The 26725-nt window shown below is 41.5% G+C and overlaps 2 protein-coding genes across 6 annotated transcripts in view; one reads left to right on the top strand and one right to left on the bottom strand.

The window, feature by feature from the left end:
* The window catches only part of TMEM19 (transmembrane protein 19), a 28839-nt gene extending 20073 nt beyond the window's left edge, over positions 1–8766 (bottom strand). The window contains exons 1-2 of one of the 2 annotated variants that reach the window (XM_053407340.1): positions 8240–8765; positions 4318–4390 (exon numbers count right to left, since the gene is read on the bottom strand). The gene's annotated coding sequence lies outside the window, so the exon portion shown is untranslated. Of the gene's footprint in view, positions 1–4317; positions 4391–8239 lie in introns of both variants that reach the window. The other variant, XM_053407342.1, reaches the window with a different exon arrangement.
* A 171-nt stretch (positions 8767–8937) lies between these two features.
* ZFC3H1 (zinc finger C3H1-type containing) overlaps positions 8938–26725 on the top strand; it is a 33643-nt gene continuing 15855 nt past the window's right edge. For 3 of the 4 annotated variants that reach the window (XR_008332599.1, XR_008332600.1, XM_053407336.1), the window contains exons 1-17: positions 8938–9668; positions 13390–13809; positions 14806–14867; positions 15175–15373; positions 15513–15739; positions 17569–17692; positions 18250–18347; positions 18980–19183; positions 19693–19857; positions 20112–20249; positions 21694–21812; positions 22092–22238; positions 23054–23228; positions 23399–23530; positions 24748–25296; positions 25394–25503; positions 26128–26259. Coding sequence is in view for 2 of the 4 variants with exons in the window: in XM_053407336.1 (XP_053263311.1) it covers positions 9065–9668; positions 13390–13809; positions 14806–14867; positions 15175–15373; positions 15513–15739; positions 17569–17692; positions 18250–18347; positions 18980–19183; positions 19693–19857; positions 20112–20249; positions 21694–21812; positions 22092–22238; positions 23054–23228; positions 23399–23530; positions 24748–25296; positions 25394–25503; positions 26128–26259 (3605 nt within the window). In the remaining 2 variants the exon portion in view is untranslated. The remainder of the gene's footprint in view (positions 9669–13389; positions 13810–14805; positions 14868–15174; positions 15374–15512; positions 15740–17568; positions 17693–18249; positions 18348–18979; positions 19184–19692; positions 19858–20111; positions 20250–21693; positions 21813–22091; positions 22239–23053; positions 23229–23398; positions 23531–24747; positions 25297–25393; positions 25504–26127; positions 26260–26725) is intronic. The other variant, XM_053407338.1, reaches the window with a different exon arrangement.

Genomic DNA, 26725 nt, shown 5'->3' with positions numbered 1-26725 from the left:
ATTGTGGCTCTGAGGGCAACCATAATTCTCAATATTATTCGGCATGCATTTAAAGGCATGGTGTGTACACAGCCTCAGTGGGAAGAAACCTAATGTATCAAGGTAAAATTTTCAGTTGTTGGTCTGCACTTTGGGGCCTCTGGTTGCGCCTATGACTGGCATTGGAAAGCTGTCTCTCAGAAGGTGCTGCTTGAGCTGAACATGGTGCCCTGCCCCTGCTCTGCAGGTTTTGCTTTGGACAAAGCCTTTGTTACTGGTGCTTGCAAGTGGTGTTATAAGCATACAGGACAAAGTGGGGATTGTATTGGTACACTGTCCATCTGGCTGCAGCTTCCCATGGCAGCTTTGGCTCAGGGCTTCATGGCCTTCCTAAGTGCCACGTGGCTGTCCCAGCGAGTTTTAAGCACCTCAAATGTGGCAAGGTACACACTTTGACTGGAATGTTTTCTTTATTTGCCCTCAGGCAAGTTGATGGTGATCTGAGAGTGGAGTATATGTCAATGGTTCATTTGCCAAACGTCATTGTGTTTGTGTGTAAGTTGTACTTTTGAAATGAAAGTGTCTAGCCACATTCTCAGCAGTCTTATTTTGCAATATTTGAAATAATAGCTCTTTTAAGGCACTGGAGGGGGTGAGAGACCTGTGGGCATTCAGATATTCCTGGAACATAACTCCCATAATTCCTGACCACTTCTGGCTGATGATGATGGGAGCTGGAGTCTGGTAATATCACAGGCTCCCTACAGCACAGAAAGCAAGCATGCTGCATGTATAACTTCATCTGCAAGAACATGGAAAAATTTTGTGCGGGAGTGGTAGAGAACAGTTGTTGGGATCTACTTCCCATCAGTTCCAACCACCATAACCAGTGGTCAGCAATCATGGGAGTTGTAATTCAATGCAATCTGGAGTGTCATAGGTTAGCCACTCTGGTATATGGTGAGACATGTGAAAAACACTTAACTGGTTCTACCATATGAAAGGCTGTACACAGTTTTTCTTTCATCTGCTTAACTAAGGTATGTTTGAAGGTGCTGTCTGGCAGAAAATTTGTGGGCAGCGCAAGTGTTCTAAGCAGAAGATGAATCAGGCTTATTGTATAATCATTAAAACAAATTGGTGCAAGAATACCTCCATATAGCCGGAGGGCTGCGCCTTTTTGGCAATATTTGTTGCCGGGTAAAATGAGATGCCAGGCTTTAGGAGGGAGGCATGAGGGCGCTGGCAGGGTCCTAGAGTCCTTCTGCCTCCTTCCCAAAGCCTAGTTAGCATTTCCCCAGCTTTGGGAAGGAGGTGAGAGGGCTCTTGGACCTGCCAGAGTCTCATGTCTCCTTCTCAAAGCCTGGTGCAGTAGGCTTTGCAAGGGCTGGTGTGTGTGTCAAATTTTAGCCTTGTCCTCCCCCTGCCCTACGATACAAAGCAGTGTGCAGCCCATGGGTTCCATGTCAAAGTACTATTGCAGCCCACTTGGTATGAAAAGTGGGCCATCCTGACCTATACATTCATGATCATTTAAATAAATGAAGTTAATATCCTCCCATGTAGGTAAATCAAATGGAAAATTTCCATTGACTGAATTTAAGTCACTAGAAGCATATTATATTTGAAATTGAGTATCTCTTCCAATAAGCATTCCACAGCAAAAAGCATCCTAGCATTGCTTTTGAAACCCTTACCAGGGATAAACTTTTAGTAGATTAGCTCTGATCTTCCTTTGAAGCAGATTTGAGCATGCTAATTGTGATGCATAATGCAACACTTTTAAATTGGCTCTGAATATGATCCAATGGCATTAGTATCCAGAGAGACATCTCCCTAAATTGCACAAGGAAATGATTTGCTGTCCTGAGCACATAAGTGCACATTTTATTGATAACAACTGCTTTAAGTAAGCAGCTTTAAGTAGGGGTGCCAACCTGAATTAAAAAATGGGGGGGGCAGGTAAATCCTGCCCCGCATAATTAATCAGAATACTTGGTGGATGCACACACCACTTGAATGGCAATGCCTATCAGCTTTTATGGGGGAGGTAAAGGGAGTTCCTAGGAGTTGGCTCCCAATCTGCCTCCTTTCCCTTTTGCCTAAGGTTTAGAGCAGGCATCCCCAAACTCGGCCCTCCAGATGTTTTGTGACTACAACTCCCATCATCCCTAGCTAACAGGACCAGTGGTCAGGGATGATGGGAGTTGTAGTCCCAAAACATCTGGAGGTCCGAGTTTGGGGGTGCCTGGTTTAGAGTTAGGGTTAGTGTCTAACCATAGTGAATTATTTTCGCATGTCACTCCAATTCCAGTGATTTGGGGGAGGGATTAAAAACCATGTGTGCCTTTCCACAAGGATCTATTTCGTTATGGATGTCAATGGAGAAACGTCTCTCGTAGGGAAAAGCTGTTTCCCCAAAAATCGATAGTGGGGAATATAAGTCCATACCCATCTACAGCTCTTGAGGTGACAGGGTAATTGTTGGGGGTGATCTTTCTCCCACCTCATCCTTTTGTGGGAATCCTTGTTCTTTTCTTCTCCACTGCCCCACGTGCCTATTGTACCAACCACAAAATGGTAAAATCTACCTTTGTAGGAGAACCTGGCTGCTACTATTCTGAAATGTGGTAGGCTTCATCCTTTTCTGAAGAAATCCCTTTCTGAATTGATTGTGCTACAGGCAAAGATGGATGGCTCTGCCAATTTTGGTTCTCTCTTTTTTCCAACCTTAAAATTCAGTTGTCCACATTTCTGCGGCAATTTCTCATGAAATTCACATGAAAATTCATCAACATGTTACTGTGAATTTCTCTTGATACATTTTTAATGCAATTTTGCCTAATAAACATATTTTTGCAAAGCATTCTCCCTAATATAATGAGAGAATGCATTTTGCACGTTATTTTCACGGAAATATGCCTTTTTATGTACCCTCACAGAAATATATTCGATTTTGTATCACATTACGTGGCTGGACAACTGCATTACAAGTTTCAAAGGATGGCTGTGGTTTGGTTTATATATTGTTCTGGAAAGTGCAAATTTGATATGCACACCTTAAAATATGAAGTGAACTGAACTTCTCCCACACCCCTAGCTATGAGCCCACACATGTCAAAAGCCTTCCAGTTTGTTGTCAACTTACTTTTCCTAACCCATACAATCAGCAATTTTTTAAAAAAGGAATAAATTAATTTTGATCAAACACAATACAGCGCATTCCAGTTCTTCTGAAACTATACAAAAAGAGGAGAGGAAAAAACACTTTCAAAACCAAGAAAAAACGAGGAAAGAAACAGTAACTGATCCAATGATGGAATAATGGGGCACCTTTGAGAAGCATTAGAGGGTGCTCCTCAGCTGATTGTTCATTAATGCTTTATAGCAGGTGTGGGGAACCTTTTGTGCACTAGATGTTGCTGAACTACAACTCTAATCAACCGGCCAGCATGGCCAATGGCCAGGGATGATGGGAGTTGTAGTTTGGCAACATGGAGAGGTTCAAAGTTTCCTAAAATCTGCATTATAGGATAGGATACTCTAGGAACCAATTCCAGTCCTGCTGACTAGCAAGGTGAAGTGATCTGGTTTAGATGGGGCGCACAGAGAAAAGTAGAAACTGGTGTTAAAAAAATTCAGCAACACATTTAAATGGATTAGCCCTAGGGAAAATGCTGGTGGAGACATCTGAGCTCTGCTTTAAGCAACAAAATACGTTGGGACAGTGCAGCACTACCAGGGACTTCAATGGACAGTCAAACCTGGACCAAAACTCTATGCAAGAATGTTTCCAACATTCTAAGGCTGATTAACCAGGCAGACCAGCCTTTGCCTACCAGATGCCCTCCAGAAGCTCTGGACTACAACTTCCATCATCCTGGAACATCTGATCCCAAACCTACCAGTGTTCTAGGAAGCTTCCTAAATAGTCTGGGCAACCTACCAGGCTACAGTTGGTCTGCAAGCAACAGGCACAGATGAGGATTAAAAGAACATCAAGGGAGTTACTCTGGTAATTGCTTCCCCCAGAAGGCTAGCAGCAACATTGTGTTGTCTTTCATTACTACTGTTGGACTTTGCAAAGGTTTCTGGGCACTGTAGTTTACAAAGGGCTGCTAGGAATTGTAACTCTATGAGGGGAACTACAGTGCCCAGAATTCACTGAGGGAAAGAATATGAATGTACTGTATAGTATGTACACAGCTTGTGTTAGAAGGAAGGTTTTCAAAGGATTCCAAAGAATGCATTAAAATATTATACTTAAAAACAAAATATATAGCAAGAAATTAATAAGCCACTACACTGAAAGCGTGGGAATTAATCAGTATTCCTTACCTGTTCCAGAGAATGAATTCAGGGAGTAGAAGATGAAGGTAAAATAAGTAACTCAAAACCACAGGCTGAAATCCTGAGAAAATATCAAAAGTAGCATATTAACTAAGCAGCCACCAGCAGCATCTTGCTGGAGTAGTGGGATAGGTTTTCCTGCTCATTCTTTTCACCCACAGAAAATTAGTTCCACTCGCCTTGTTTCAGCTACTATGTGCTGCAGAACTTAAATTTTCTCACGATTCATTTTGTGGGGGGGCGTAACAGCACTGAGAAATGCAAGAAGTCAGGGCGTGCTTAAGCCTCAGGCTTCACAGCAAAGCCCTGCCTGTGCAGGCATTCTCCTCCTTCAACCTCAGAGATCCACCCACCTAGTGTCTTTTATCAGCAATGAAATACAGGAAGGTGCCAACCAATACCACAGTTCGCTTAATATTTATAAGGCAGATTCTACACATGCTTATTCAGAAGTAAGCACCACTGTGTTTAACGCAGGGCCAACCCATCATGAGGCTAGATGAGGCAGTCACCACCTCAGGCAACAGGCTGGGGTCAGCTGGGAAGGGCAGCAGATCCAGGCCTTGAGGAGCATGCCGTTCACTGCCTCCTGTGCTTGTCACCCACCACAGCCTCCTCTTCCTCCATTCACCCCTCTGCCACGGCCTGCTCCTCTCCAGTTTCCTTTTTTCTCCTCTGCCTCCTTCAGCATGCTGGAGCTTCCCTGGGTTGCCTTGTTGCAGACCCTCCAAGGGTCCCTATTTTCCAGGGACAGTCCCAGATTTACAGAAGCCGTCCTGGTTCCTGATTTGATCCCAGAATGTCCCACTTTTCCTTAGGATGTCCCTATTTTCATCGGAGAAACGTTGGAGGGTATGGATCTATGCGACCCCTGAGCCAAGGAAATAATTAACTATACAATCTTTAGAAGATATCTGAAGACAGCCCTCTATAGGGAATTTTAAAAATAAAATATATATATGTTGGAAGCTGCCCAGAGAGGCTGGGGCAACCCAGTCAGATGGGCGGGGTATAAATAAAAAAAATTGTATTATTATTATTGAATAGGATGTCCCTATTTTCATTGGAGAAATGTTGGAGGGTATACATTTGCCATAGGTTTCTGTTTTGCCTCAAACAGCAAATCAGCCTGGTTTAATGCGACTTAGCTCTCTTCTAAGTAAAGTCATGCAGCATTAAACTAAGAAGGGTTTTCCAGATGTAAGGCCCAGTGAGTTCAGTGGAATGTACTAAGCAGGTTAGAACTACATACTGTACTGTATGTGATTTTCTGAAATTTAAAATGGTCCTTGCCACTTTATCTAAACACATCCAATTCAGGAAGCACACAGTAGCTTGCTACTTAATTGTCACTATACTTCAAATATTTCCTCTGAGCAAACACTTTCCTTTTCTCTATTAGATAATGATGTAAAGCAGAAACTGATACTAACTGATAACAAAGGAAAAGAGAGCTAACATAAGATTTGGGTACATTTAAGACATCTCTGCTGCAGAGTGTCCAGTATGTGGTATGACATTCTTTCAGACATAGGATTGCTCTAGTTGAAAAGTTCTTCTTTGTCTCATAAGCATTCTCCTTAAACAAGGAGAAACTTGTTCCTCGCGTTTTGCAAAATAAATCGTTAATCAGGTTCCCACAGTCCAATCAGTATCTAGAATGATATACCAAAAGGATACCAATTGTACATTTTAGGAGAACAGTAAAAATATTCCGCTGCAGGTTTCAGTTCTAAGAATTATTTTTTTATATGCATATCCCAGGATTAAAAGGACAATTCTTAGAAAATGAAATTAAATTACAAGCTCATAGGATGCATGTTTACTCAAAAGTAAGTCAAACTGTGTTCAGTGGAATGTACTGTTTCTGGAGCATGAATAGCATTGCAGTGTTTCCAAAACATTACCCTAGCTATCCAGTCACTTAAGACTGATGCTCACTGTCAACTTCAGGTTTCAGAGGGCACTTTAGCAAGACATTCTCCATGGGCCCCCTCCCTTGGTGAGTCTACCACTTTGTTGTAGCAGATCCAGGGGGCTCTTGTTAAAGGGCCCCTTGCTGGGCTGTGAATTCTCAGCAGGTGCCTGACCTTGCTGACCCTTGATGCCAGCCGTTGACGCTGTACCTTTAAGTTGTCCAGTGAAGCATGAGACACTCAACCAGCCTCATCTTCCATCTCCTGTTCTTTAGTACACTCAACTTAAACTCGACTGCTTCAAGTCCAGACCGCGTGCTCAGAAATATTTTTTCTGTATTTTGTAACACAATAATTTTTTACCTGTGTTCTTGCTGCTGCATGGAATAACACATGAATCTGATCTTTGTTGTTAAGTAAAGTATTTAAACTTATTAGCAGTGTGTTCTGTTCATTGAGAGAGGGGTAGAGAGGGGAAGCAAAAGGTCTAAAAGCCTATATTCCTCATGCTTTACTGCACTGTGTGATTTTGTGGTTTTAAACTCTGCTGGGGGCTCTCTCCTGCTTAGCCTACACTTTGGATCTAGGGATCCAGCCTGCTTATAATCTATCAAGGCAATGTGGGTAGGTAGTGATCCCCCCTGTTTCTACCAAAGTGAATGGAATAAATTTTCCTTAGACCAGCATTATGGGCTGTGTAAATTCTGCCATTGTTGAGGGCACATTTGAAGAGATGTTCTCTTTATGTGCCAGTATAGTAAAACACTGGTTCTCTTTCTGTGGCATTCTGGGAAACTTTTCATAGCTTCTTTTCTTGGCTTTTGAAAACACTAAAAGTCTTCCTTATAATCTTCCTCTGCTTCTCTCCCACATACACGCTGTGTAAAGATGTGCCAGCCACACAAATTCCATTCTTTACATTCCACTCTTTTTTACTCAGGTCACATTAAGTTTACAATGATCTGCTTTCCTTCAGGGTATAATTAATTAGGTGTTCTTATATTATGATCATAACATTAGTAATTGCTTTAGTCATATTATAATCAATCTTTAGTCTAAGTGGATTAAAAGCTTATATACCTGTCTAATGTCCAGCTCTTCCATATCCTTTGAAGTATTAGAGATTAATGGACTTGTGTAATCCCGCCTTATACCTATGTTATCCAATAAGGAACCAGCCTCTTTGTTTGTATTTTAACCAATCAGCCACTAGCATACCAGTGGCTATGCTTGGTAACATTCAATAAAAAGAGAGACGCGTGGGTTTAAAGGAGAACTCAGAAGACGCTCTCAAAAACACCATCCACTTGTCTGTCTTCATTCCAACGTATTCCTACACACATTCAAGACGTTCAAGGTCTGCTCCTCCCTGTCCTGCCAATGTCTCCACACTGTTTGGCTGCTACACTGGAGTCGTGTCAACATAGTGGCGTTGCATTGGTGTATCTGCACAGTTGTGTCAGCCTACCTCGTATAGCAGTAGCATCAAAGGGCTTCTGCCATGTAAGCCACATAGCCAAGTGACTGAAGCATAGGATCCTTCCCCATACAATATTTGCTAAAGTGCCACAAAACTCGTGTGTGTATTTGGAAAACGACAAAAGTAGTATGAGCTACACTGAGGTCTTGTAGCTTGACAGCTGATGCTTTTTAATTATTCCAGATGACCTTATACGCCTCTTGAAAATAACAACTTCAGAACTTTTTCAGATGGGTGAGGTATAAATAACAAAGTATTATTATTATTATTATTATCACCACCATAATTGGTAGCTGCCTCACTGGAGAACGACAACCATTTCTCTACATTGCTTTATCCTAAACACCAAAAAAATCTACTGGATTACACCAAAGCCTTTGTAGCCTGGAATCCCATTTCCCACAGTGGAGAGCCAGATGTTTATGGGATGCCCCACCATGAAGTGATGAGGGCAACAACAGCTGTCTCCTAGTGTTCTTTCTGTTATTTAATTATTATGATTAAGTTAGATTACCTGGCCTTCAGCAGCAGTTCCCAGGGCAGGCTGCAACCATTTAATTTTTTTCAAAATAAAAAAAACAGTTAAGTAACGGTAGGGTGGATCCCGAAAAAAAACGGTGTCAAAGGTCAGGGAAAGGAGGCGCGTCTTCAGTATTCTCCGAAAGCGGGTCAACGGAAAGGGGCCTCTGATCTTGGAGGCAGCCTAGAGCCATCTTTGCCTCGTTCCCTATCGATAACCTCACCCTCCGTGAATCTGATACCACATCTTACGGCAGCGGAGTCGCTTGGGGCCTAGATTCACTCTAAGCGTCACGAGCGGCGTTTGTCACGACCCTGCTGCGCCCCAAAGGAGTCGCCTCACTGTCCACTGAAACGGCCGCTCTGAGGGGATACAATTCTAGAACCAGCCCTTTCTCTTTAAACTTCTACTGTAAAAGCACCGTTATTTCTCATTCTGCTGTGTAGAACTTGCTGCTGAACAGGCAGGCGACCCCCACCGCTGCCCATTGCCGACACATAGCGGAGGACTACAACTCCCATCATGCCGTTCGACGTCCCCTTTGTGATGTTTTCGCTGCCCCTTCTCGGAGGAAAGAGAAGCGCGGTGGTGGGGAGGGGGAGAGGGAGAGCGCGAGCGAGAGAAGTCGGAGCTGAGCTCTCGCGAGAGCAGGCGCCAGCAAACGGGGAAAGGGTGGTGTCTCGCGTACAAGTTTGGGGTCTGACTGGGCCGCGGCGGCACACGGCCAAGGAACCGAAAGTGAACGGTGCGCTCGCTCGCGTGCACGTCAGTTCGAAGCCGCTCCCTGCCGCGTCGGTGAGCGGCTGAGTAAACCCCCTTATGGCGGCTCCTGCGCCTGAGGGGAAGGCGGCGGCGGCGGCCTCGAGCGACCTCTCTCCGCGAGAGGAAGGGGAGCTGGAGGACGGGGAAATCAGCGACGACGACAACAACGACAGCGGGCCTCCGGAGCCCAGCAGTAGAGATGGCGGCGGAGGCACCACCACCAAGGGCCCTTACGCCAGGCGTAGGCCGCCTCCCGACCTGCGGAACAGCCTCCTCCTCTCCTCGTCTCGCCGCTTCTCCCACTTGCGCCACCAGCCTCCCCCTGAGCTCGGGCACCTCCATGGCCGAGGAGGAGGAGGAGGCGGCGGCTACCGACTCAAGGAACCTTTCCGGCCGCACCCGCAGCAGCCGCCGCCTCCGTCGTCTTCGTGCTCGCGGCTGCCGCCCGGCTCGCATCAGGACTCCGGCCCCAGGCTCTCCTTCTGGGAGCGCAGCCACAACGCCCTGGACCGCTTCCGCTTCCGAGGAAGGCCTTTTCGGGGAGGGGGCCGATGGGGCAGGAGCCGAGGAGGAAACCCCCCGGGAAGACCCCCCGGGGGAGGTGGGGGAGGGGGCGGGTACGGCGGGAACCAGGGCTGGAGGGAACCCTCTCCTCGGAAATGTATCCTTGCCATTAAGAAAAGGCCACTTGGCCTTTCTCTGCTGCGTCTCACAGGAAATGGGGTGGGGTTGCCTGTCCTGGTCTCTTACAACATGGGGTAGTTTGGCCCCAGGGTGGTCCTGGAGTTGGACCGGCGGCCTGTTTTGTTTTCTCTGGTCTGGGTGGAGGCCGTAGTGACGACAGCAGAAAGGGCAAAGCGGAAATGAATGCAGAGGTAGGGTGTGTGTGTGTGTGTGAGAGAGAGATTTAAGGAGGTTCTGCAGAAGTGAAGTGTGTGGTCCGAGACAGAAGATGTCATCTGGTATCTTGGGAGGAGCCTCCCCCTTTCTTTTGAGGGTGAGAAACGGAAACATGCAATTCTTGCATCAGTTAGTATACAGTACTATGTACTAAAATGGTACCTTTAAAAAGTACTATTGAAATAAGTTATCATTTTCATCCAGTTTTTAAAGCATGTTTACTTATGAATAATGCCCCAAAGATTACATTCATTCTGGTGGCCATCCTAGGAGTACGTCCCATTGAACTCCTAGGGCTTATGTTCGAAAAGATTATGTTGTTCGTTGTGTAGCAGGGTGCCCATGCTGTAGCTGTTTGAGAAGATAAGTGAAAACGTTGGCCACAGAGGAAAGCCAGGTGAAAGGACAGAAAATGAAGGATATTTAAATAAGGCTGCCCAATAACATTCTCAAGCTGTCCGGCAATTTAAATACCATCAGAGAACAGCATACTGTCTAAAATTTCTGGTGGAGACAAGCTTAAAGCCAGATGACAAAAAATAAAATAAAACCCACAAAAATAATTAGTACAATCATATTTTATTTGTAAAGGCACAGGGAAAATAGAAGTTTATTTACCTGGTGCCAGAACGGCAATAAAGAATATTCTAGGCCTGCATGAGTCTCTCTGGATAGAGTGTTCTACAGTTCATGGTTGCTGCCTGTCTAAATGGAGGCACCTTGAGCAGGACCTGTGAGAGGGATCTTTTGGTTAGCCATGTTAACTGAGGCTGCTGGGAAATGGAAGCCACCAACATCTGGAGGGCCACAAGTTTCCCATGTCTGGTCTAATATTTAAAAACAGCACTTTGATCCCAGAAACTGACTGGGAGACAGTACAGCTGATAAAACAATAACATAATTAACACGCTAACATATCCCAGTTAAAAGCATTGCTGTCCTATTTTGGACCAGCTGCAGTTTCCAGACCCTTTTCAATTGCAGTAATGTAAATCAGAGGTTACTAGAGCATGTGTAACTATTCCCAGGCAGTTTCCATCTAGGTATGGCTGCAGGTAACATAGCAGCATAAGTTGATAAAAGCTTTTAGTATCTCCAGACAAGACCAAATGAAGGCAAGCGGAACTTACAAGCAATGAATGTACTGTATGCTCGTGTCAGAGCTGCAGTTAGATAGCAGAAATTGGAGATTGCTTATGTTTGTTATTAAATTTAAATGTATATTCAAGGACTCTATTGCTTGAGTAGCTGATCGTCAGAAATTCCATCAGTGATTAATATCTTTCACATTTATTATTTGAACAAGTAACTTTTAAAAACTGAATTTAAGTTCACTACTAGAGTCATATTTTTAGTTACACATTGTCTAGGGCGTGGTTCTCGTCCAGTTTACTAGTTTCAGTTTTGCCCATGAACTGAAAGAATAAAAAACGCATATTGTGGGGGCATACAGAGAACTGTTTAGTTTGTTCTGTGTGAGCTGCATGTAGTAATTTCCTCATATGTATCTCTGTGTCTTTATGGAATTATGTAAATAGAGAATAGGATAAAAGCTGAGGCTTCTCAATTGGTGCTACTGTATATTTTTGCTCATCCCCCAGTTTTATTCTTCTAAAGATGACACAAGGAGTTGCTTTTGTTTCTCTTGGGTTGCATTCTATTTAGAAGCAGATAACTTGCTTCAGCGGCCAAATTAAGCTTTGTGGTATGGTAAATAGAGTGGTGGACTTGTAATGTTGACACTGCTTAGTCCAGATTGTCCTGGATGGTGAGCTGCTGTCTTTTCAGCTTTGCCTTATCCTGCTAAGTGGTTGTGAGAATAAAACAGGACAACCCAATGTATTCCTTCTTGTGATCACTGGAGGAAAGAAACTTAGGAAAAAGAAAATGGATTTTGCCTTCCAGTCTCTGCATGTAACTCTGTCACTACAAGCTGAGTTCAACATGTTGCAATGCAAGCCTATGACTGGCTCAGTGTGGAAGTCTGTTTTGGCTAGCTTTTACCCCTTGACGGCTATTGGTTTTCTGTTAGATCAGAATTGCCCAACCTGGGGCTCTTGTTTTGGACTAACTCCTATTAGCTCCTCAATGCATAGCTGGCGTAACACATGAGTAAGCTTCTGTTTTTGAAACACCATTGGATTCTGTTCCAATGTATTTTAGGATGCTTTCCAATCAGAGGCAGTTGTTCAAAAGAACCACTGTAATGAAGTACTGTGTAGGCAGCTAATTAAAACCCTGAAGCCCTAGTTCTAGGGGAATGAAGAAAGCACATAAAATCATACTGGCCACGGAATTTAGCTTCCTGAGTATATGGAGTTTCATTTAACAGAAACAACTTTCTGGTCTCTTATCGTTGTGAAGACATATTTGAAAGTGCAGGCAATGTCTAGTGAAATCAGGCCTGTGATAGCTTAATACTGCTAGTAGTTAGAGGTGAGCAGCTGTGCCTGCACTACTGGTTGCCCATATTTAGGGAAAACCAGAACATTTGCAGATAAGGCAGTAGTAGAATAAAGTATAAAAAGAAGAGGTCTATATATCCAAATCCAAATAATTTTACATATACAACAAATGGACTCAATTATTTTTAGCACAGAGTGCACACAGCCTTAAGGTATATCTGTGTCATAAATGAGGGCAGTTTCAGTGGTGTCCAGATCTTTTGCAAAGAGGACCAGATTTGATGAAGTGAAGGCCCATGGGGGCCGACCACAGTTGTTGACCTTTTTTTAGGATTGAAGTTGTTGAGTTTCTTTTAGGATTGAATTGAAGTTTACCCCAGGAAATAAACAGCCACACGGGTGGGATTAAACCAACCAGCGGACCGGATTAGGCCCCCAAAACAGACTTTGGACATGCCTGCTTCAGACTCTGTACTAGAGGCTGTTATAGGTTACAAGCAGAGGTAGAGAAAGCTCTGTTGCACATCCGGAAGTCCTTGTGCTAGCAGAATTGTTTAGTTGGATACTGCCTAAAGTATCAAAATTCACCAAACTAAGTTTTTTTGACCCCTTATACTTAAGTAGATCTGCCACCAGCTTATTTAAATATGAAAGAGGCCAGCCAGAAGTAGTTGTGTATTGCTAACATTTAAGATTGTGATCAGAAATACTTTAGGGGAGGAAATCATCTGGGATGTGTATAATGAGAGTTGGCGTGTCCCAGGAGGGAAAGAAACCAAACTGGTTGTGGCAGTGGAATTGAGGTCAGGAAACCTCTTCAAAGGGGTGGTTGCAATGCCTGGTGTCAGATGTTTGGGAAGAGGACAAGAGAATGCCACTTCACTTACTGCAGAATCTTGTAAGGAAGCACTGTGTGAGTAAACATGGAAGTTGTATGTCTTATCTCCTGCATGTTGAAACATGATTGAATTGCTGTTTGGAATGAAAGGTTTCAGTGGCTATATGCTTTTGATCACTTCCTTACAATGGTGCAAGTGACAAATGTTCTCTAGACCATTTTCTTAATAAATAAATTAGCCAGAAGCTTTGGAAAATCTCCATCTAGAAAGCAGAACTATTCATCTAAGAATGATAACTCTGTTGAAGAGAGTTTTGAGGATCTGTTGTTGAAATATAAGCAGATTCAACTAGAACTTGAATATATTAATAAAGATGAGAAACTGGCTCTGAATAACAAAGAGGAAACTGCTCAGCAAGGCAACGATGAAATGGCCAGTCCTAAGGACCAAGTATCTACAGAAAATATCAGTATTACAAAGGATGCTGTAAATGAAGTGTCTCCTGAGGAGAAGAATAAAGTGTTAACCTTTCAAGCATTTGAACTGAAGCCTCTCAGGCAAAAACTGCCAACCCTAGCTGAGAGGAGCAAGTTGAAAAAAGTGAAAGATGGAGTAAAACAAGTGTCACAGAAAACTGAATTACTGGATGCCAGTCAAGGTAATTGTTCTTTATGTGTAATAAACTCATGTTTTTATCCTTTCTGTAATTTTTAAAACTGCTTTTGTTGTGACAGAGTAGCTTGCATTTTTAGAGACATTGTACAGTTTGTTGTTTTTATTTAACTTTTATAACTGGTAAACAGAGAAGTGCTTTGAAAATGCGACATTTCCTAAGAATGTTTATATCCAGAATATAACTCAAGTAAATGCAGCCAAAAATAAAAAGAGAATCAAATAACAATCTAACATCTATTAAAAATACATTGTAAAAATAATGTGTAGGGGGAATTCCATCCCCTCATTTGTTTGATAACTTTGGCATGCACTTCTGTTTTACCTTTCCATTCCTTGACCATTGTTTGCCTGGGAACTTGGAACAGATTGAATCTAGAGTGCTGTTTAGTACTGGAGGAGAGATGTTTATCTATTTTTCTACCTTTTTGCTGTTGGAAATGCTGCATGTTTCATTTGAGGGCATAGCAAGCATTCTTTACAATAGTAGTGTGGACAAAACAAGCCTGGACCTGACTGTAAGAGTAGATAGTTTGGAATCTGCAGTGTTGCTCTATGAGTTGAGGTCTTGAGCTGATCTTGATAATGAGTTTGGGGGTGCCTGGGACCCTCTGCTTGAGTTTCTCACACTGTGATGCTGATTCTTCTAGGCCTTCAGACTGGGTCACAGAATTAGTGGAAGTATTAAGGTGACCAGGGAGCATGAGTTTCCCCCAGTATGAAGTACACCTCTTGTGTAATGTAATAATAAAATAAGAGACGAAGTCAGGAACTTGGGGGAATGTGTGCTTGCTTTTGCACACTGGGCAAGTATAAATTGGGACCATGACAAGATTAAAAGAACCAGGCATATAGATTTTGCAGCATATTCTGCTTAATATACATGTTAGAAATTTATGTATAATATGACAGTTCCTTTGCATGCTTAAATTCATTTATTTTGTCATTGTGCTTGATAAAATATATCATTTATATTTTTAAGCAGTAGATGAAAAAGAGCAAGGAGAACAAAATCTTAGCCCATCAGATGCTTCAGTAGAGAAGGTAAGTGGAGCCACTTGTTTTTCCAGCTGCAACATCAGTCACTTAAAATTTAGCTCTAGCCTAATGTATACTTACAGTGCAAGCCTATGTATGTTGTTTCAAAGCAAGTCCTACAGTGTTAAATGTGGCTAACACCAGAGTAAAATGTGTTTTAGGATTCTGTCTGTAAAGTTTGAAAACCATCCTTCTATGGGTACTGTAGCTAGTGTTTTGCATAGAGTGATTTTTTTTTTGTCAAAACCTTTTAAAAATATCAGTTTAATGAATAAAGAACTGAAGTGTGTGTGTGCTTTTCATTTCACAAAAGAAATTGCTTGATGAAGAGGAGGAAGTGTCAGAGTTGCAGCTAAGACTACTAGCTTTGCAGTCTGCCAGTAAAAAGTGGCAACAGAAAGAGCAACAAGTGATGAAAGAAAGCAAGGAAAAACTTACAAAGGCAAAAAATGTACCACAAAAGATCAAAACCAGCACAAAATCGCATTCGGCCAAAAAAACCAGCACTGCAGGTAAATGGTTAAAGTGGTAAGCAGTGGCTTTCCAAGTTGAGATCTGTAATGTTCAATATTTGACAGCTTACTTTCTTCATAGATTTGTTGTGTGTCTTTGGAAAAATTAAGTGTAATTAATCAATACTCTTATTTAAAGCTAAGCAAGCACTGAGGAAACAGCAAACGAAAGTGTGGAAAAAACTGCAACAACAGAAGGAACAAGAAAGGCGTCAGAAGGAAGAGGAACAACGGAAACAAGAAGAGGAGGAGGAGAGAAGGAAAAGGGAAGAGGAAATAAGAAAAATCCGTGATCTTTCAAATCAAGAAGAACAGTATAATAGGTTTATGAAGCTGGTTGGAAGCAAGGCAAGATCAAGAAGCAAGGTAAATTGACAGGCATGGAGTATGGCTTTAACATGGAAGTACTTGTGTAATTAATGTTGCTGTTGGGGGTGGGGTGGGGTTTGCTCATCTTGGTGACCCATGATCTGATAGGATTAGATTAGGACTTGAGGATCTTAGCTCTCTTTGGATATAGACATATTGGTCCTGGACAACTTGCTGTCTTTCAGCCTGTTTTCTATCAGAAATACTGACCATCTTCTCTAGTTTGCTGGGCTTTATGAAATAAGGGTTGTAAAACCTTTGGTAGTGCTATGTAAGCAAAAAATGCTGAGCAATCTGGAAAACGAGAACTTTTAAATTCAAGTATATTATACACATTAAAAACTGAAAGTCGTTAACAATGGGTTTTTTCCTCAACCTAATGGTTTTCAAAGGAATTGCAAATGGAAATTGATACAGACGAGTAGGAAGACCAAATTAGGCATAAAATTCTCACTAGTAAGTAGTGAGGCCTTAGAAATTAGTGGCAACTGTGCTGAGGCACCATAAATTTTACACTCATTTTGTTAGTCATGTTTTTAAGTTGATTAGGAATGGTGGTGTAAATATCTATGATTTGAGAATTTTCTCTTGTGAGCAGTGCCACAAGCACTTGTGTAAAATTGCATCCTGAAAGCACAAGGGATTGTTTCCGCTTGTGTTTTCATTGGGGAATAAAAGCAGCGACTGGATGTGCAAGGTGTTGTAACAGTGAGAAATTGCAGAAATTCCTGAATCCCTCCAACTATATTTCTAACTGTAGCACATTCTTCCCCAGAATCTCAAGTAGTTTTAAGTTCATTTGGGGTCCATAATACGAATTCATGGCTGACGGTGGAGTTCAAGTCCTACAACTAGGTTTTCGCAGGGTCAGCTCCAGGATGGAGAGGGCTTTCTGCCAAATGCCCTCTGCAGACCCACCCTCCTTGGCAACGCTAGTTTGAGGATGAAGAACTGTCACCAGCAGAAAAGGAATGCCTCCTCTGGGGCCTGTTCCTTTTAATTTTCTTTATTTCCTGGTGCTCCATTGAGTGTTGGAAAAGAGAATTTAATTTTGAGGGATTGGGGACCTTAGAGGAACACAGATAGCAATGCTTCCCCTCTCCCTACCCAGAATACCATAGTTAGTCACCTGGATTGGGGGGGGGGAGCAGCAGTGGCCAGCCAGCAACAGAGGAGAAACACTGCACTCTGTACTACTCGGGGCTTCCGGGCCTATTTCCACTGATGGGCACCTGCCTAGGATTGTCAAGGCATTTCTCTGTCCGTGGCTCACTCTCTTTCTTGCAATACTTCCAGTTGGGCCTCACACCTGATGTACACCCCAGGGAAGGAAAGGAGCCCGGGGTCATTGGAGACAAGGATAATTACAGTAGCTGCAGCTGTAGCTGCTTCAATCAGCGCTCAGTGATTTTTAAAAAAGAGGCTGACATTAGCCTTGTGATAGGCCATGCCATATGCTGATGCCAACTGTACCATTCTGTTGTCATGACCCAGGGGATCATAATTATTCATTTTTTGCAGGTTGGAAATGGTTGGAAGATTTGCCTTCCCACACACTTAAAAATAATTACAGTGTGACTTGGTAGCTTTGAAAAATGCAGTGTTTTGTAAAAACGAACTATTCTGCTGCTTGCTGTCCCTTACTGAAACCACAGTTGTTACGAGAGAAGATCCAGCAAATAGGAGTCAGTAGTTTGCCGCTGCTATCTTTCATATAGCTTTTCTTCCTGCAAGTGGGCAGCTATTTGAGGCAAAACTGGCAGCATTGCATGTGTTTAAGAAAGGAAATAAAATATATCTGAGGCTAACAAAACTTTTTTGTGTAGTCTTCAGATAAAGACTTGAGACGGTCAATAGATAAGCAATCTACTGAGAGTGCAGGAGGAATCTATCAATATGATAATTACGATGAAGTTGCCATGGACACAGAAAGTGAAACTAACTCTCCTGGTAAGTGTTAATTTACCTAATGTGTGGATTACAACATTTTATTTTTGCTAATTTCCTAATGAAGCCATAATTAAAGCTTGTGTTCTACTGTTTTATTTACTCGTTTACCTAATGTTATGGCTGCTACATGAAAAATAAAAAAATCAATAGCTGACCCAGCATAAGAGCAGGAGCAGTATGTGATGAGAGAAATTATTGCTTATTCTATTGTTTGGATCTTGATGGTGTTCATGAATTGAAGTACAGTTGTACCTTGGTTTTCTAACAGCTTAGTTCTCGAAAGGTTTGGCTCATGAACACCGCAAACCCAGAAGTGAATGTTCTGGTTTGCAAACTATTTTTAGAAGCCGAACATCTAATGGGGCTTCCGTGGCTTCTGATTGGCTGCAGGAGCTATCTGTAGCCAATCAGAAGCCACGCTTTGGTTTTGACAGTTGAATGGACTTCTGGAACAGATTCTGTTCGACTTCCAAGGTATGACTGTATATAAAGGTTATATAACTAAAATCTTGCCTAGTGTAACCTTTTATTTTTTGCTTTCCATAATCCTTTTGTAGCATCATCTCCAGTGCAGCCTTCGTATTTTGAATGCCCTGCTGGATACTTTTCTCCTACCATTCCACAAATAACACTGCCTCTTGCAGCACAGATTTCAGTAAGTGCTTTTTCAAGATGGTCGTTTTGAAGTAGAAACATTTGAAACCAGAAATATTGTTAGACCAGCCTATCTTTAAATTATGATGTGCTTCTCTTTTGTGTGCATCCCTTCAGGCTGTCTTGGAAGTTATTTCTTCTGGTATATATTTAAATGGGACTTGACCTGGATCAAAATTATTTCTAGTCCCACTCTTATTACTGATTAATGCTAGTACTAATACTCACTGAGCTTCTATATCCTGTGCTACCTATTTCTTCTACTGGAAATATAAATTAAAAAATCCCCAGTCAGTATATAGCTACTTACTACTAAACTTTTGTGCGTTTTTAGAGTTGTGTTGCTTAAATGTTATTTAAGGAACTAAAATCGATAATTAAAATCACTTACCTGGGAGTAAGTTCAACTGCTTAGTGCAGTCTAGTACTGGCAACTAATGGTTTTGAATAAGCAAGGCATTCTCTGTTATTTTCTGTCTTGGAAAATCTTGATTTTCAACTGCAGTATCTTGGCTTTTGGAGTTGCTGATGTTTTGTATTGAAGCGTAGCATGAGCCAGATGTGCTTGGCACACTATTTGTGAAGGTCAAGTAGTAATTAAGCTATTTCTCTTTTCCTTTCCAACGTTTTAAGCCTTTGCCACCAGGTAGCCAGTTGTACGTGGAAGGTATTTCAAGTGCTTCTCTTGAGCCACTACCACCCCTTCCTCCACTTCCACCTGAAGAACCTGAACAGCCACCCAAACCACCATTTGCAGATGAGGAGGAGGAGGAAGAAATGTTGCTACGAGAAGAGCTACTTAAATCTCTAGCAAACAAACGAGCTTTCAAACCGGAGGTACTCATCACTTCTAAATATAGCCACTAGATGTCAGCCCTGGTGCATTATGATCTGCATTACACCAGAAAAGTTTTTTGTGTTAGTTTGGAAAAACAAAAGTGTGACTGGACAACTTGAAGGTGGCATGCAGTTCTTTAACCATCATAATCTGTTCTTTAACCTTAAAAGGAGTTTAAAGTTCTGTTGGTTAGGGTTAAATTTGCTGTAAACTGAACAAGTTGCCTCCCACTTGTTTGGTATTGTCCCAGCTATTTCAGCTGGATAATTAGTAGGATTATGACATTTCACAAGGTTGAAATCTGAGCAACGATTACTTTACTTACAGCTGATGGTGGCCATTTCCATGCTCAATGGCTTCTGTTGTCGTTAAAAATCTATGCCTTCTAAAATGGCAGCGTCTAACAGGCGGAGCAGGCTATGTTTGTGTTACGTTTTTGCAGCATTTGTGTATTTAAATATTTGAAAGCCTTTCACAGTGGCTTTTCTGATTATTTATTTATTTATAGGAGAACTCAAGTAATAGTGGTCCACCTTCACCGCCTTTCCCCAATAACTCCCATGCTGTGCCAAGAAGCAATCTTTCAGCTGTCAGTATTAACACTGTTTCTCAACCTCGTGTAAAGAACACAAAGATTATTAGAGTACCAAGACTCCCACGAACAGTGATTACGGTAATGAAATATTTTTTACTTGGCTTCATATAGGAAGGTGCATCATGTTTGAGGTTAACATTGCCAAAGTAGGGCAAGAAACTAACATGCAAAATCCTAGGTAGTTGGTTTGTGCTGATTCGGCAGCTGGGAACAGTAGCATTTTGGAGGTGGGTTAGGTTGGTTCTTGTGTACTGTTTCTTTCAAAGAAGAACAACGCCACTATTCTTAAGAGTATTGCTCACTCAAAATTATTTAACCTTTTAATTCTTTAGCTTCCAAAGCACAAGTCAGTCGTGGTTACACTGAATGATTCAGATGACAGTGAATCAGATGCAGAACAACCCATCTCTGCTGCTAGTGTGTTTGGTGGCCTAGAATCTATGATCAAAGAAGCTCGAAGGACTGTAGAGGTAAATAAAATGGATGTGGAAATGACATTCTTTGAAAAGAGCACATGAAACGTAGTTTTTTAAAATCTTAACCTGCATTTGCTGTGTATTGCAATGGCCAGCTGTGTAAAACAGACTTCCTTGTCTATAGGTAGGAGAACAGGAAGGACAGACCCTCCAAGTGTCCCTATTTTCTAGGGACGTCCCTGTTTTCATTGGAGAAATGTTGGAGGGTATAGCGTTATCTGACCCCTGAGCCGTCTGAAGGCAATCCTGTATAGGGAGGGTTTTTAAAAAAATGTTTTATTATGTTTTAATATATGTTGGAAGCAGCCCAGAGTGGCTGGGGCAACCCAGTAAGATGTGTGGGATATAAATAGTAAAATTATCGTTATGGAATGGGACATCCCTATTTTTATTGGAGAAATGTTGGAAGGTATGGGTAGACTTAATTGGTTCAGAAGTTAGGAGAAACAAATTATTCCTTTCAGAGAAGAGTTCATCCCAGTCCTTGAGCCCGCCTTCTGACAAGGAGTGAAAGTCATTGCCAGCCTTTTATCTTTAAGTACATTTTGTCTTATTTTCCTCCCTGCACCTGAAGTGAAAGCAGGAGCTTAGTACTTGTTCGCACTGATCCCTTTGGGTAGCTATACAATAAGCAGATCACCTGTCAGAGCTCCAGGTCTCCTTTCTCATGTTCTCATTCAGTGAAGGAGGTCCTGTTTCACACTCTTGCTGGTGAAGACTGCTAGTTGAGCACAGGAGTCGGCAGCACTGCACTGCTTTCTTGTCCTGGCCCTCATTTTTAATTGGGGATATGAGATAGTCAATGTGTATTTACTTTGGGCTCCAGCAGTGTGCCTCTTTCAGTAGGTGTGTGCCACGGCAGGTTTTCCAGAGAATTGCCCATAATAGTCTGTTTACTCTGGAACCCACTGCAGAATGTGGTTCTGCTTCAGAGTATCCTTGTTCTGCCTGGTCTTCTACCATTAAATGAAAAAGAGAAGTTGGACATAACTTTACAGAAGGAATCTTCATAGCTAGGTTGGAGAGCATGTAGGATCTTGCCAGCACTAGAGAAGGATTTGACTTCTGGGTGGCTTTGGGGGCAAGTTGTATCCTGTTAAAATAAGCTATAACTTGGACTCATAATATCCTTTTGAAAGTGTGTTTTTGCTACTTACTTTTCCCTTATATTTCCCTGGCTATTCCGGTTCCCTTGTGGATGGCTCATTTTTTCTTCAAGTCTTACACTTAGTTTGTTCTTTTTCCTTTCCAAAACTGGAGAGGACCTCTCCTTTTAAAAGAGGCAAAGTTGGTTGACCCTGCTTTCTGAATCAGTAGAGTTAATCCTGTCTTCTAGATAGAAAGAAACTTTGTGGTAAATCCAACTTCCCTTTCTTCAATAATTTCAATTTTTTATTTCGGTTCCTATATATAACAGTGTTGGATTCTTCTGTTACAGGCATCAAAACCCAAAGCACCTTTAAAATCTGAAAAAGAAAACAATCCTGTAAGAACCCCAGAGGCCTTACCAGAAGATAAAAAGATTGAATACAGACTCCTAAAAGAAGAGATTGCCAGGTATTTGGGCTTCGCACAGTGAAAATCAAGAAAAGCACTTGAGTTGTTAGCCAAAAACTGACTGATTTAAAAATCAGTGGCCTGATGTAGTCATCCATATTTTTTAATTATTCTATTTTGTTTATTTAAAGCCTTGGTTTTATTTATAAATTATCTTGTGAGCTGTTCTAATTCAAAGTGGTAGTGATAACAAATCTGATTTTACTTTCTTGGAAAATAAGTTTCAGATTTTTGTCTGAAAACTAAAGTTTTAAAAATAATGTGTCTTGAATATTTTAGCAGGGAGAAACAACGCCTGATAATATCTGAACCCTTGAAGACAAGTTCATCACCAGCAAACTCTGACGTTGAAGTTGATGGGGTTGGTAGGATAGCAATAGTAACAAAACAAGTTACAGATGCAGAGGCAAAACTCAAAAAACACAAGTAAGTCTCCTCATCTTAATGGTAACCCTCCGTAGCAATGGTTAGTATGTGTTGCTTGTGTGTTTGGGACACTTCACTTTAACTACATGCAGGTCCCACTATCTGTCCACTCATTATGTAAAAATTCCCTTATCTGAACATGAGAAATTTGTACCCGTACTATGCTACACATACAAGCTGATTTAGATATCGAAACAGCTGGACCTGCCTGTGAACAAAACACTATGAGAGAATGACTTTCCTTAATCTCAGGAAGGGAAAAAACAACAGCTTTAAAGAAGCTCATTTAGTCCTCTTCTTTCTTGTTTGCCTTTTGCTGGTTGGGGGCAGCCTGTTTGGGTGCTGTGCTCACTGATCCTGGCTCCTTAGTTTTCGTTCCTGATGCCTCTCCCCAGCAGCCATCCTCGCTCTACCCTTGTCTCCGATCCTCCCCTTAACTTGTGTGCAGAGAAGTTGCTCATGAAGGAGCAGGACCATGCATGATTGGAACTTCCTGCTAAGCAGAAGGATTGGATCATGAATGGTGCTGCTCCTTCACAAGCAGCTTTCCTTGTCTGCTGGGAAACTGCAGTGGTGATCTCCCCACCAGCTCTCTGCTTCTCTGTGTTTTTCTGCCTGTGCCTTCCCACCCCAGCGTAATGCTTGCTGCAGCTTCACAGCATTAAAAATCCCCCAACAATAACCTTAATATAAACTGTATTCTTAAATAATACCTAGATACTTTGAACAGTTCAGATGGTGCCTCTAATTTCATACAGCTTTTGTATATAGAAATGAATATAGGTGAAATTTGAACTCCATTTTCTTTTCTTTAGACTTCTCTTGATGAAGGATGAATCTGTGTTGAAACATCTATTGCAGCAAGAGGCAAAGAAAAAAGAGTCTGTTCGTCTTGCTGAAAGCAAGATTGCAAAACTGAATGAGCAGCTGCAAGCAGCAGAGAAGATACTAAATGCTAATAAAGTGTTCTTGAAGAAGCTTCAGGAACAAGTAAGTTGTCTTTTTCTATAGCACTATAAAACATGCTTGTTTAACCGTAGTGTTGTATGTAGGACAGTCCTTTTTTACTAGACATATTTCAGACTAATTTGTTAGCTTATTTGGTTTATATCCATGCTTGGGTTCAAATGTGACATCTGAAGAATGCATAAATATTTCAGATCCACAGAGTACAGCAACGAGTAACAGCAAAAAAAGCGCTAGCATTAAAATATGGAGAAGAGCTTGCTCGAGCAAAAGCACTGGCTAGCAAAGAACTTGGAAAACGAAAACTTGAATATGATCATTTTGGAGTAAGTATAGCCTTGAAAACTATAGACCAGAAAACAAGAATATTAACCGAGAGCTGAAATGAACCTCCAAACACACCTGTGCTTTATAATACCAGTTTTCAGTTCTTGGAGAAAGCATAAGGGATTGTTGCATTATGAACACTGGCCATAATCCAAGTAGCATTCTACTTTTTCTGCTTGCTAAGGAGGGTTTGGAGTTCTTTCTCAAAGGGCACCCATCCTTGCCACATGGAATTTGAAAGTGAGATTTTCAAATTCAATTTATTATCCTTACTGTTAAAAAGTCAAAAATCCCGTGAAATGCGCCTCAACTGTTGGGTCCATTCTGGGAAATAATAGCTTTCAGAGATCATGTTCAACAGATTTGAATATTAAAACTTACGCTACTGTACCTAAAAGCTTGTTAACACTTCACTTTATGCTGAGCCTCTGAAATACAGCCTGATGTCAGAGACAATCCCCCTCTGCCCATTTCAGACCTAAGGTTGGAACTGGGGAAGGCAATGTGCGGGATTCTGAACAATGTGAAAACATGCCCCTGCTCTCTAGGTAGTACTGAGCTCATCAGGATAAAGGCTTGCCTAGTAAGTGCAAAGAAAATGCTGTCATTATGTATTCAAGGCCCCACACTTCTTTCTGCCAGCTCAGATGGACAATAGGAGGCAGAGCTGGAGGCTTGGCTTAGAGTTTGTCAGGTGCTCGGAATATCCCATTAAAACAGAGACAAACTCCATCTGCTCCCACCAGCTGCATGGAGGATGCAGAGACTGGTTCCCTTGCTGGGAACTTGAAGTGGCCAGGAAGCAAACAGATCAGTTTGGAGGTTATATCTGTATTTGTAGGCCAAGTGCACATGTTCCAAGCACCTGACATATGTAGAGTCAAAACAAATCCCAGGCTGGGCTTTGGATTATCCATCCCCTCTCCCCGCTAGTCTGTTGGGGGAGAGCCTGCGGTTTGTCACCTTTGCTAAGGACTGAATGAGCTCTTCCCACGGAGAGCAAAATTGTGGGTTCTTAGAAATATACTTGAAATGACATAGATTACTTGAAACCCTAATAGTTATACCACTGGTAAATTATGTTCTGTTTTTCCCATTTGTATGTGTGAATTGTCTGGTAAGAATTTAAACTACAAAGCTAGTCAGAAGTGTTTTTATTTATTTATCTTGTCTGTAAATATGAAATACTAAGAATTTTGAGTGTGTTTCTTGGCAGCCAAACAAAATATTGAAATTGGAGAAATCTCCTTCGTCGAGCCCCAAGAAACATTCAGCAGAACTGATTGCACTGGAGAAAAAAAGATTACAGCAACTACAGTATGAATATGCTCTAAAAATTCAGCAGCTGAAGGAGGCCCATGCACATCAGACTAAGGACCGATCAAATATTCTTCCCGTTACAGAAGAGGAACCTGAATTTGCACTACCTCAACCTTCCCTTCATGATCTGACACAAGACAAACTGACATTAGATACAGAAGAGAATTATTGTGATGATGAAATTTTGTCCAATTCCACCAGAGAACGAAGGAGGTCTTTCAGAGAATCAAATTCTTCTACTAAACCTAACCTTAAGCACGTTGACACCCCCAAGCAAGAAACTTCAAGCAAACTTTCGAAAAAGGCACTAGAACAACCCGAGCTCTTTTTGGGTCTGAATATTGATGAACTCAAAAAACTTTATGGGAAAGCTGATGGCTTAAAAGATCTCTTGAGAGAAAATACCATGCTTACGGTTTCTAATGAAGAAAACTTACATGGGCAGGTAACTCAGTGTACTATTTAATACTAAAAGATCAAGTTTTTTTAATGAATTACTGTGGCTTGAGTCTCTGTATGGTTATATTGTATCTTTCCCCTAGGAAATAAAAGTGGACGTAGACCCTTTCACAGCTCCAAGTAAACAAACAGAAGGGAAGCCATATCCGTTTGGACCTTATCATAGCCCACTTCTTGTTTTTAAATCCTACAGGTATGAATACTGAGTTGATTAAGGATGCTATGTTGCATAGCGGCTTTGAGTATGGTTGGGGATTTCTGTTGTAAAATCCTTTATATGAAAGGATGGTGAGCTTTTGAGTAGCAATGGAGAACAGAGCTGTAGAACTATAGCTACATTTATGATCCTTGAAGAGGAAGAGCTCTGGAGATGTGAGAAATTAGAGTTTGGTAGCAAATGTTGCTAAATCGCTCTTGCATTTGTAATTATTGGACTTTTATTTAGAACAGCAAACACCAAACTGTAGACAATTTAAATGCATTACATGAAGAGGACACATACACATGTAAACAAAAACAAAAAAAGCTACAAAATACATAGAGAATACAGAGTTATTTCTTTAAAGTGGGTGGTAAGAATTAAGAACTACCAGCTGACTTTTTCTTAAATACTTTTGTGGATGAAAGAAAAACAAGCTTCTATTCCCTTTTGGGATGAACAGCAGGTGGTGCTACATATCTGCTTATGGTTATGATTATCTTTGAAAAGTGAAGTGATATAGGATTCAATTTTAGTACCGTTCATTTTTGTGTGTTAACCATGAGCTAATTTTATTGACCTGGAAATATTAACGTCTCATGTTGTTACTTTGCTTAGGTTTAGTCCCTATTTTCGAACAAAAGAAAAGCTTTACCTCAGTTCAGTATCCTACAGCAATATGATTGAGCCTAAACAGTGTTTCTGCCGTTTTGATCTAACGGGTACATGCAATGATGATGATTGTCGATGGTGAGTGATTCTCCCCTTCACCTCATACTTCTCTAATTGAATGATCTCTACTGCAGAGGCTATTGCCTTGGGATTCCAAGCAAATTTGTCATTTGATTAAGAAAGATTTTTGTCTGCTGCAAACCTAATTGCTTATGTTAAGATAAAAGAGTTCATTGAATAATCTTTCACTTTTGTGTCCTGGAAAGGATGGGAATGAGGGGAAAGGTACACAGATGGCTTTTATGGCCATGGCAGTGGAGGGAATCCCTGCCCTTTGTTCTACAAACAGATGCAGGAAGAGGAGTTCCAAAGTGTCTTTTGCAGGGTTTTGAAGGCCTCTTGATACAAGTTATTGGGGGAGGGGATTCTGCCACCATTTTCTTGAGCATCCCTTGAATATACTGTTCCAAGAAAAATATGTTATTTTCTGCCCAGAGCAGAAGGGATTTAGCTTCTATATGAAGGCATCAGAACCTGCCTGTTC

This window comes from Podarcis raffonei, chromosome 10 (genome assembly GCF_027172205.1).
Source record: "Podarcis raffonei isolate rPodRaf1 chromosome 10, rPodRaf1.pri, whole genome shotgun sequence".
Lineage (NCBI taxonomy): Eukaryota > Metazoa > Chordata > Lepidosauria > Squamata > Lacertidae > Podarcis > Podarcis raffonei.
Note: the sequence above shows the minus strand (reverse complement) of the source record. Positions and strands in the feature narration are given on the sequence as shown.